This window comes from Colletes latitarsis, chromosome 10, assembly GCF_051014445.1.
Source record: "Colletes latitarsis isolate SP2378_abdomen chromosome 10, iyColLati1, whole genome shotgun sequence".
In the NCBI taxonomy this organism is placed as follows: domain Eukaryota; kingdom Metazoa; phylum Arthropoda; class Insecta; order Hymenoptera; family Colletidae; genus Colletes; species Colletes latitarsis.
The window spans coordinates 28,419,576-28,431,038 of record NC_135143.1 but is presented as its reverse complement, the minus strand read 5'-3'; the positions used below and the strand labels follow the sequence as shown (position 1 = coordinate 28,431,038).

The 11,463-nt window shown below is 40.1% G+C and overlaps 1 protein-coding gene across 2 annotated transcripts in view; it reads right to left on the bottom strand.

The window, feature by feature from the left end:
- Positions 1 to 1,293: 1,293 nt before the first annotated feature.
- Argk1 (Arginine kinase 1) overlaps positions 1,294 to 11,463 on the bottom strand; it is a 32,283-nt gene continuing 22,113 nt past the window's right edge. For both annotated transcript variants that reach the window (XM_076775513.1, XM_076775512.1), the window contains exons 2-4: positions 4,996 to 5,356; positions 4,532 to 4,906; positions 1,294 to 3,319 (exon numbers count right to left, since the gene is read on the bottom strand). In XM_076775513.1, coding sequence (XP_076631628.1) covers positions 2,972 to 3,319; positions 4,532 to 4,906; positions 4,996 to 5,340 — 1,068 coding nt within the window. In that variant the 5' untranslated portion in view covers positions 5,341 to 5,356 and the 3' untranslated portion in view covers positions 1,294 to 2,971. The remainder of the gene's footprint in view (positions 3,320 to 4,531; positions 4,907 to 4,995; positions 5,357 to 11,463) is intronic.

Below are 11,463 nucleotides of genomic sequence, written 5' to 3'. Positions count from 1 at the left end.
GGCCTTGACCCACTTTCGAAATTGGGTCAAGGCCATTTGGATTTTCGAAGCGGCCGGAATTTTTCTAAGATTTGATGGCCTTGACCCAATTTTGAAAGTGGGTCAAGGTCAAGGTCAAATTCGGATTTCCAAAGTTCCCGGAACATTTCTAAAATGCTGGTGAACTTGCGAAGAAGGTGGTACGCATCTTATAGGTAAGAGAATGATTTGGAGAGGAAAAGGACGGTAAAAAATGATGAGAACACATTGAATACTTTGAAATTATATCATTTATTGTCATAGATTTACATTATACAAAACTTTAATACATATAAACATATTATATTATATTATATCATGTCAGAAGTTGTCAGCAACGGTCAGCAGTGGTCAGCGATGGTCAGCTGACGTCGGGAGATGCTGGCAGAGGTCAGTAGAGGGTGGCAGTAGCTAGTAGTAATCGTTGTACGTTGCCAGAAATATAAGCGGTGGTCAGCAGTGGTCAGCAGCGGTCAGCAGAGGCCAACGGAGGCCAGCAGAGGCATGCAGAGGCAAGTAGAGTCCAGCAAGGGCAAGCAGTAACAAGTAGTAATCGTTATACGTTCTCGAAAGCATCAGAGGTGGTCAGCTGTGGTCAGCAGAGGCTAGCAGGGGCAGGCAGTAGCAAGTTGTAATCGTTATACGTTGTCAGAAGTATCAGGAGTGGTCAGTAGCGGTCAGCAGAGTCCAGCGGAGGCAGGCAGAAGTCAGTAGTAATCGTTATACGTTGTCAGAAATATAAGCGGTGGTCAGCAGGGGCCAGCAGAGGCTGGGAGAGGCTAACAGTAGCCAGTCGTAATCGTTATACGTTGTCAGAAATTCCAGGAGTGGTCAGCAGCGGTTAGCAGAGGCTGGGAGAGACTAACAGTAATCAGTCGTAATCGTTATACGTTGTCAGAAGTAACAGGAGTGGTCAGCAGCGGTCAGCAGAGGCCAGTGGAGACCTGTGGACGGAAGGTCGGATATTAGTTCAAGAGCGAGAAGGGAAGTGTGAGCCTTTCTCTCTCGACTCCCACGAGACGGTCGGAACTTACTTTGGGCAACTTCGGTGAATCGAGAAAGAGGGCATGTGTCCTTTTGTCTTTGTCGACCCTCCGAGGTCTTTGGTGTAGCTTTGAAGAATCGAAAAAGAGAGCATGTATCAGTTTGCCTTTGTCAACTTCGAACAACTGAAATCCGAAAAATTAATTGCAATGAGCCGACTTCCAAGAATTGCAAGAAATTTTCCCTCGTTTTCTTATAAATTAAGTGTACAGGAATAAAAAAGTAGCCTAATAATGTGTATGTCTTTTTATTCGTATCATAAACTCACATCATCGTACATCTTACAGCGAAGCTGTTCCGCCTCGGCCACAGCACTCTGCACGTTATACCCATCGCAAACATTTTTAATTTCGGTCAAGAAAACAACATGCGAATAACATCTTTTTTTTTTCTCATACAAACTAGAAAACGACCATCAGACACCGGACGCTCGTGAATGTCTCTGTTAACGTATTATGTATCAGATTCAATTATTTCAATTATACTTCAAACGAGTTGGCATTTTAAACGGTTAAAGGTCTATCTTGCAACAGCTGTTCGATTTATGCGACGCCCACCATAAGGGAAAAATTCTTATCGTAACGCGGCAAGACCAATTTTCGCAAGACGACTTTAACCAAACATTTTCGTCAAATTATTACCGTGAATCTACAAGGTTTTGCAAATTTCAAAGCGGCGGTAGCCCAGACGTTCGTTCGCGCAATTAAAGGTCGAGTAATTTAAATTTCGAAGCGTCTCCCGCTTCTCTTCGTTGATACAAATTTTTCCCTGCCATTTATAGTTAATATTCAATGAGTCCTCCCGAGAGCACGAAGCTCGAAACAGGTAAAAAAATGACCGACTCGACAGACTTCCCGCGAAACAGTACAAAAATCCAAAACTTCTTCGATGCGTCGAGCAGCCTAACGACCACCGACCAACGCAAACCTTACCACAACGTTAGTTTCCTTCTATTTTTTTTTTTTTTTCTTCGAGGAGAACGATCACAATGTCGAGGGGTTGGGTGCAGATAGGGAACCTAACGACCGATAAACACGAACGACATAAAAAGTTCAAGGATGCAGAAGAAACGATAATAGAGAAATGAAAGAATACTGCGTGTATTTTCTACATGTTGGATTACATGTCCTTAGAAAAAAAAAAACAGGGTGAAACGAAATCAAAAATACTGTTAAACATATATATAATACGCGTTGTATTACCGTGCAATACAAGCTATTTCACATTTTCTTTTCATTTTAATCATACGGATCGATAGGAAGGAACTTGTTGAGTCAACATAAGAGACAATAATAATAATAATAATATTAATAATAATAACGATAATAATAATAATCATAATAATAATAATAATCATAATCATAACGCGTGTAAAGGGGAAAAGATCGCGAAGATATAAGAAGACGAGGCGAGAGCAACCGTCCGCGGTCAAGTTCCAAACATTTGGAAACTCGAAACATTTCCGATCTTTCGGGACTCGATCGCGCGAGCGTTTTCTAAATTCCTCGACGCGGACGGGCCTCCCTCCATCGTCCGTTTCAAACTCTAAGGACCCGCTTGCAGCTGCACAAGGTCTCAGCGCATCGAGGACGAATAAACACGGCGTCGTAAAATCGCAGGGCAACGTGGTCTCCTCTGTTTCTTTCCTCCAACCCTCCACGATTACGTGGATCGAAAATGCCCTCGTTCAGACATCGTTCTCTTTCCATCTTTATCATTTAGAACACAATTCCTTCTGACAATTCCACGCCAACGACCGCGGGCATTCTCGAGCATTCTTCGAACACTTCGCGACGAGGATCTTCAACCGGTTCGTTCGTCCAAGTGGGTCCTCGATGCGCCAAGAACGTCTAAGGGGCGAATTGGGGGAGGGGAAATGGTCGTGGTGTCGGGTTATTGCCGGCGCGATTTAGAGCTCCTTCTCGATCTTGATCAGTTCGGCGATCCCGTCGTGCATCTCCTTCACGGCCTGGTACTCGGTGAGACCGAGACGCCGCTTGTTGGAGATGTCGTAGATGCCGCCCTCGGCCTCGGTGTGCTCGCCGCGTGTGCCGCGCACCTGGAGGTTGAACTTGGACGCGATCTCCTCGAGCTTCGACCTGTTCGCGGCCAGCTTCGGCAGCTTGATGTGCACGGAAGCGCGCACAGTGGTGCCCAGGTTCGTCGGGCAGAAGGTCAGGAAACCGAGACGGTCGTTGTGGGAGAACGGAATTCGTTTCTCGATCTCGTTCACAGCGGACACCAGACGGCGGTACACCTGGAAAACGACACGTGATGTTCAATTTCTGCTCTTGCGTACGATTATAATTGGAGCGGCCATTGCATAGCCACTACGCCCTTGCCAGAGCACGAATGGGAATGGAATGAAAGGGTAGTTTTAAGCTTTCTATTTTTCCATCTTTCCAGGGTCTCGTGCGAGCCTGGTCGTCCTGTTAAACACTTGGCGACCAGAGCCGTACGAGGCGCCTGTTTTATGACTCTCTTTCACTAGCTAAACTTTTCCTACGCTAAATATTTTCCGTCTTTCTATCCTATCTCTTTTTCTCTCCCTTTGCTATTAGGGTAAGGCGTGTATATAGGGAGTAGATTGTAAGAAAGAACGCTCAGTCCGTTGCACAGTCTGGTGAAGACGCGTATCGCAGTGCATAGTCAGAGTCATTTAGCTTAAGGGAGTATTGCTGTCTAGGCTGTCATATCTTCGGCCTTTGTGATTTTTTTTTTAACGACAGGTAGGTTGTTTTTTAATGACATTTTGCAGATATATTTGTTCGTTTTATAGGTATGTACAGTATTTTTTTCATAAAAAAATATTAAAAATTGCGAGAGTTATAGCTCCTTGTTTAAAAAAACGCATTTAAACTGGCTTACATGATGATATTTCAAGATCTAGCAGACCGATTGACTTCAAATTTGGAGAGAATATTCAGCAGACACGCCTTTATAGCTGGGAGTAGAGATTTTAAAAAATATTGAGTTTTACTATTTTTACGATTAACAAATAGAAATTCGAAACTTGAAGCGTCGCCATTTCTTTATTTATCAGGATTTTGACTTCTCCCTAGTTCCTACTATAACTACAACCTTCCTTATGAAGATACTTTAACCCCGTCTGTTTCAAGTTATCTGGAATCCTGGAAGCCATTGTAGCACCTTTTCCAAAAGGGCCATTAAATAAGAAGTTACAATTCCCACGATTTTTAATATTTTTCCATGAAAAAAATATTGTACATGCTTATAAGATGAATAAATATATCTACAAAGTCTCAGTACAAAACAGCCTACCTATCGTTAGAAAAAAAATCGCGAAAGGGGCCGTGAAATTGACAGTCTAGACAGCAATACCTCCTTAACCTACGAGTGGCTGCGTGTGCCCCACATTACTCGCTCGCGTTTATAATAAATGATAATAATTGTGGGGTAGCTTTGTTGGGTTATTATATTACGCCCTAGCCCCCTCAAACATATTCACCTGTCCAAGATCACCGCCCATCTGCATGGAGATGATACGGAGATGATCCTCCTCGTTGCACCACACCAAGAAGGTCTTGTCGTCGTTGTGGAAAATACCACGGCCAGTGGGCCAGAAACGGCAGGCGTTGGCGGCCTGCAAGAAGCGATCGCCCTCCTTGAAGAGGAAGTGGTCGTCGATCAGCTTCTGCTGGACCTCTTTGCTCATGCCAGTCAAGGGATAGAAGGTCCCTTTCAGCTCGCCCTCCAAACCAGACAGAGTGGCGGAGACTTTGTCCTCCATCTCCTTGTACTGAGCCTCGGTCAAGCAGGGGTTGAATGGATAGCCTTCCATGGAACGTCCGCATCTCACACGAGTGGAAACCACAAATTCAGCCTGAACGAACGAACCACAAGTTAGTATCTTTAAAAAATGGATCTTTTATACTGTAAGAATGGTATGAAAACGATGCTTTGAACACTTACAGCAGGGTCGAGGTTTCCAAGAGTGTCGACGTCGCCAAAATCTTTCGGTGGGTGCTTGTCGGTCTTCTTGAAGCCACCATGGTAGTCCTCGATGATGGGGTCGAAGAGGTCAGCGAAAACTGTGTAAGACTCGGCGTCGGGGGCGTAGATGCCGACGCCAGAGTCCAGGTTCTCAACGCCGGACTGGATCACATCGAGAAGAGTGGAACCAAAGGAAGTCTTCTTCGTCTTCAGTTGATCGAAGACCTCTTTCGTCAGATACTTCTTCAGCAAAGACTTGCTGTCGGAGGCGGCCAATTTGCTGAAGCCAGCCTCGAGCTTGTCCAGAACAGCCTGGTCAACCATATTGCTTGTTTTCTTGCTGGAAAAAGAAAGGATAGAGACCATTAGTAAGGAATTGTTCGATGAAAGCACATTGAAACATCAAGAACAACGTTTTTCTAATTGCATGGTTACTAATTGATTTGACAAAAACGTATTACTCTCGTTCTGTTTTTTAAAATATATATAAAGGTTATGTCCTCCAGTCTTTCACACTTTGATTCAAAGTTTTATACAGCGTGTTCGGCCCCCCTGGGAAAAATTTTAATGGTTCTAGAGGCTAAAATAAGACGAAAATCAAGAATACCAATTTGTTGATTGAGGCTTCGTTAAAAAGTTATTAACGTTTAAAGTTTCACCAGTATTGAATTTTTTTCTTAAAAATGTGCAGGATTTCGGGGGTATGTCTATTCACCAAAAATGATTGCAATTGACCCCCGCAACCGAAAATAATTTTTTTAGAATGATTTGAAAAATTTCTTTTTCGCCGAAAAATTTCACACCTTCTCGATTTTTTTTCTCGAAAGTACGTAGGATTTCGAGGGTATGTGTACTCACAAAAAATGATTGTAATTAACCCCCGCAATCGAGAATAATTTTTTTAGAATGATTTGAAATCTTTTAATTTCGTCGAAAAATTTCACACAATTTCGAATTTTTTTCTCGAAACTGCGTAGGATTTCGAGGATATGTCTAATGACCAAAAATGCTTGTAATTGACCCCTGTAACTAATTATAATTTTTCCAGAACGATTTGAAATTTTTTAATTTTGTCGAAAAATCTCACACCTTCTCGAATTTTTTTCTCGAAAGTGGGTAGAATTTCGAGGGTATGCCTAATAACCAAAAATGCTTGCAATTGACCCCTGTAACTAAATATAATTTTTTTAGGATGATTTGAAATTTTTTAATTTCGTCGAAAAATTCCAGTACCTACTCGAATTTTTTTCTCGAAAGTGGGTAGGATTTCGAAGGTATGTCTAATGACCAAAAATGCTTGTAATTGACCCCTGTAACTAAATATAATTTTTCCAGAACGATTATAAATTTGTTAATTTTGTCGAAAAATTTCACACCTTCTCGAATTTTTTTCTCGAATATGCGCAAGATTTCGAAGGTATGTCTATTCACCAAAAATACTTCTAATTGATCCCTGTAACTAAATATAATTTTTTCAGAATGATTTGAAATTTTTTAATTTAATTGTTAATAACTTTTTAACGAAGCCTCGATCAACAAATTGGTATTCTTGATTTTCGTCTTATTTTGGCCTCTAGAATCCACCATTAAAATTTTTCCCAACGGTGCTCGAACACCCTGTATAAGTTTTCCAAATTTAAATGTTCTTAAATTAGACTTTTTATGAGGTTTAAAAATAAAATAACTGTGATTTAATATATATTATGGATCCCTATTCCGTTAGAAGATTGACGTTCTTTAATTGGTATATTTTCTTTAGATGATCAGAGTGCAAAGGGTTTATTTCTTTCAAAGTAAATCTCATTCTTCGAAACTGAGACTAAATACTGTATACAGGGTGTTCAGACACCCCTGGGAAAAATTTTAATGGGGGATTCTAGAGGCCAAAATAAAACGAAAATCAAGAATACCAATTTGTCGATGGAGGCTTCGTTAAAAAGTTATTAAATTCAAAAATTCAAGATGTGAAATTTTTCGACGAAAAAAAAAATTTCGAATTGTTTTGAAAAAATTATTTTCGGTTACGGGGGTCAGTTACAATCATTTTTTATGAATATACATACCTCCGAAATCTTGCGCATTTTCGAGAAAAAAATTCAGTACGAGCGGAACTTTAAACGTTAACAACTTTTTAACGAAGCCTTCATCAACAAATTGGTATTCTTGATTTTCGTCTTATTTTGGCCTCTAGAATCCCTCATTAAAATTTTTCCCACGGGTGGCCGAACACCCTGTATATTGTGCTTAAGTTTAAATGATTGGATACGACTATTGTCGTTTTTCTTCTTACAAGAGATAAGCGAATAACAGGGATATTCCTACAGTAAGGATTAAATAAGCCCGTCGACACGTAACGAAGCTAATGGTTGTCATCGTGACAAGGTGCAGGAAATTGATCTGAGCGACTGGTGAACGCCGGTGCTATTTGCGGCGAATTCGCTGGAATCATTATCAAGAAATCTTATCTCGAGTGTTACGCGTTTGTTTGCCCGCATTATGTATAATAGATTATCGACGATAATGATGACGATTGCGAGTTATTTCAATGAAACATCGCTTCGCGAGGATTTTATTAGGATTTAGTAAATCGATATAATATCGCTACTTAACTCATTCAATGTCGTATAAAATAAAAAATTCTCCGGACTTGTAAGTTTTACGATACGCGTAAGCAGGGGAATAAACTGTTTTCGCAATTGCAACGTGACGAGTGCTCGTCGCAATCATAAAGACGAATCAACTTCTTGTTTGAAAATGCCTCTTCGGGATGTTTCTCGACGCTTTTTAATATATTTATTGCACGCTAAAGTCGTGGCGTTCTTGCGTCTGGAATTAACGGAATTATTTTTTGGTGGACAGAGGTTCTCTGCGTCTTCTGGTACATTTTATCGTTCGTGGAAGATTGGTCGACGAATTGGGTAGCCATTTTAATTGCGTTACTCACGTTTTGAGCAGCCTGAGAGGCGGTCGAATGATACAATGGTCAGGATAACGGGCCAAAGGTCGTGTCAGGGCTTCCCTCGACGCGCAGAGGACATTTAAGAGCTTGCACGGTCCGAACATCGAGTATCAGTCCACGAACGATCGAACCTCGACAGGTGGACCAACAGCCCTTTGAGACACGTGCTTTTTGTCCGCGTTTCCTCGTGCGTGCTTCACGAAAGGATTCATTTCTTATTCACGTGTCGGTAGTACGATCGACGACCGTGTCTGACGGGGCGAACACGGTCGATAAGAAACATCGACTTTCGACCAAGACAATATGGCGGCGGGAAATATGGCGGGCAGAAATACATATGGCGGTTTTAGAATAGCGATGTTCAATATAGATTTAACCCTTTGCACCCGATAATTATTTCTTTATCGAAAGAAAAGTTGAAGAAAATATAGATTTATTTAAAATGTGAGTATAAACATGGTCGATGAGAAACATCGACTTTCGACCAAGACAATATGGCGGTTTTGGAATGGCGATATTCAATATAGATTTAACCCTTTGCACTCAATAATTATTTCATTATCGAAAGAAAAGTTGAAGAAAATATAGATTTATTTAAAATGTGAATATAAACATGGTCGATGAGAAACATCGACTTTCGACCAAGACAATATGGCGGTGAGATATATGGCGGTTTTGAATTGGCGATATTCAATATAGATTTAACCCTTTGCACCCGATAATTATTTCTTTATTGAAAGAAAAGTTGAAAAAAATATACATTTATTTAAAATGTGAATATAAACATGGTCGATGAGAAACATCGACTTTCGACCAAGACAATATGGCGGTTTTGAATTGGCGATATTCAATATAGATTTAACCCTTTGCACCCGATAATTATTTCTTTATCGAAAGAAAAATTGAAGAAAACATAGATTTATTTAAAACGTAAATACAAACACATATACAGGGTGTTCGGCCACCCCAGGGAAAAATTTTAATGGGGTATTCTAGAGGCCAAAATAAGACGAAAATCAAGAATACCAATTTGTTGATGGAGGCTTCGTTCAAAAGTTATTAACAATTAAATTCAAAAATTTCAAATCGTTCTGAAAAAATTATACTTAGTTACAGGGATCAATTACAAGTATTTTTGGTCATTACACATACTCTCGAAATTCTACCCACTTTCGAGAAAAAAATTCGAGAAGGTGTGGAATTTTTCGACGAAATTAAAATATTTTAAAACGTTCTGAAAAAAATATTGTTAGCTGTGAGGGGCAATTACAATCATTTTTGGTGAATAGACATACCCCCGAAATCCTAACCATTTTCGAGAAAAAAATTCGAATAGGTGGACAAATTTTTCGATGAAATTAAAAAATTTCAAATCAAACTAAAAAAATTATATTTAGTTACAGGGGTCAATTACAAGCATTTTTGGTGAATAAACATATCCTCGAAATCCTACCCACTTTCGAGAAAAAAAATCGAGAAGATACTGGAATTTTTAGACGAAATTAAAAAATTTCAAATCAAACTAAAAAAATTATATTTAGTTACAGGGGTCAATTACAAACATTTTTGGTCATTAGACATACCCTCAAAATCCTACGCAGTTTCGAGAAAAAAAATTCAGTGTCTGCTTAAATTTTTCGACGAAAAGGAAAAATTTCAAATCGTTTTGGAAAAATTATTTTCGGTTGCGGGGGTCAATTACAATCATTTTTGGTGAATAGACATACCCCCGAAATCCTAACCATATTCGAGAAAAAAATTCGAATAGGTGGACAAATTTTTCGATGAAATTAAAAAATTTCAAATCAAACTAAAAAAATTATATTTAGTTACAGGGGTCAATTACAAGCATTTTTGATGAATAAACATATCCTCGAAATCCTACCCACTTTCGAGAAAAAAATTCGAGTAGGTACTGAAATTGTTAGATGAAATTAAAAAATTTCAAATCAAACTAAAAAAATTATATTTAGTTACAGGGGTCAATTACAAACATTTTTGGTCATTAGACATACCCTCAAAATCCTACGTAGTTTCGAGAAAAAAAATTCAGTGTCTGCTTAAATTTTTCGACGAAAAGGAAAAATTTCAAATCGTTTTGGAAAAATTATTTTCGGTTGCGGGGGCCAATTACAATCATTTTTGGTGAATAGACATACCCTCGAAATCTTACGCATTTTCGAGAAAAAAATTCAGTACGGTCGGAACTTTAAACGTTAATAACTTTTTAACGAAGCCTCTATCAACAAATTTAGTATCTCTAGAATCCCCCATTAAAATTTTTCCCAGGGTTCGCAGAACACCCTATATAGGAATAATATTCAGATACTAGATCAGTGCACACAGAATTCTCGTAGTACAGTAGAACAAGTGGAGAGTATGGTTGCTAAGCAACAAGAGGTTAGGTGTGCAGGCTGTGGAGAGCTGCTAGTCACTGGATCGGTTACCTCGATTATTGCAGACATTTTCAGTCCTTGTTTCTTGCAATAATCGAGGTTCTACCTTATTAAAATTGTATTTCGTCGAATATTTCGACCACAGAAACGGCAGAAATGCAATCCTCGGTAGAGTAACAATTCCAACGAGTAGTTCTTTCAACGTTCAAACGTTTCGAGTAGTCGTGCAGTGATGCAAGGCGTGTGTCTCATCGTTGGTGCGCTTATTGAGAGACAAGTGCACAGGAGTGCTTCGCTCGAACTCAACAAAAAAATAGTAACTTCTTGTTATGAGAGTTGGAATAAGAACACGTATTGAAAGGAACGTCTGTACCCGGGACCAGCGTTTATTCGAAGCCAAATGCCATCCACCATCGAGTTTACGACTATAGAGAAATGGATTCTGTAGCTTCTTGATTAATTCTCTCTTTCGATCCACAGAAAAAATTTCGATTCCATCGTCAATCGAGTCCTGCTAGCCGAGAGCATACGTTCTGTGCGGAAATTCCGTAGTCGTATCCGGTTCGTATCGCTTATAGAGCGCTCATAGAACCCAAAAGGGGATAAATCGCAAAAAATATTTTTCATCAACTGGAACAAGAGGTTAGGCGTCTCTTGTACAGTTTTGGACGCTGAAATTACTATCGTTATCGTCATCGTCGTGACGGGTAGTTGAGCTCGAGCAAAATTGCAATTCGTGGACAACCACCGTTGCTTTTTTTGTTTTTTAACAGACAGCCAATGTGTGCCAATACGTACTCGTCGTCCTCGACGGCCGTCTCGTCATCCGTCGACTCGCATAAGCCCAACGACGTACATACGCCCATTGTCGACGATTGTGCGCCGATTATGTCTCCGATTATCGCCCCGGGTTATGGCGTTTATTTATAAGCGACACCAACTGTTACGCTCGGTCCTCTCTCTCTTTCTCTCTCTCTCTCTCTTACTCTCTTACTCTTTCTCTCTTTTGCTTTCTCCCTATGCACGCGACGAGGAACTCAGGCGGGCGCTAATCGCAAGGATGTCACTAGGCGTCGGGCACCAGGATACGAT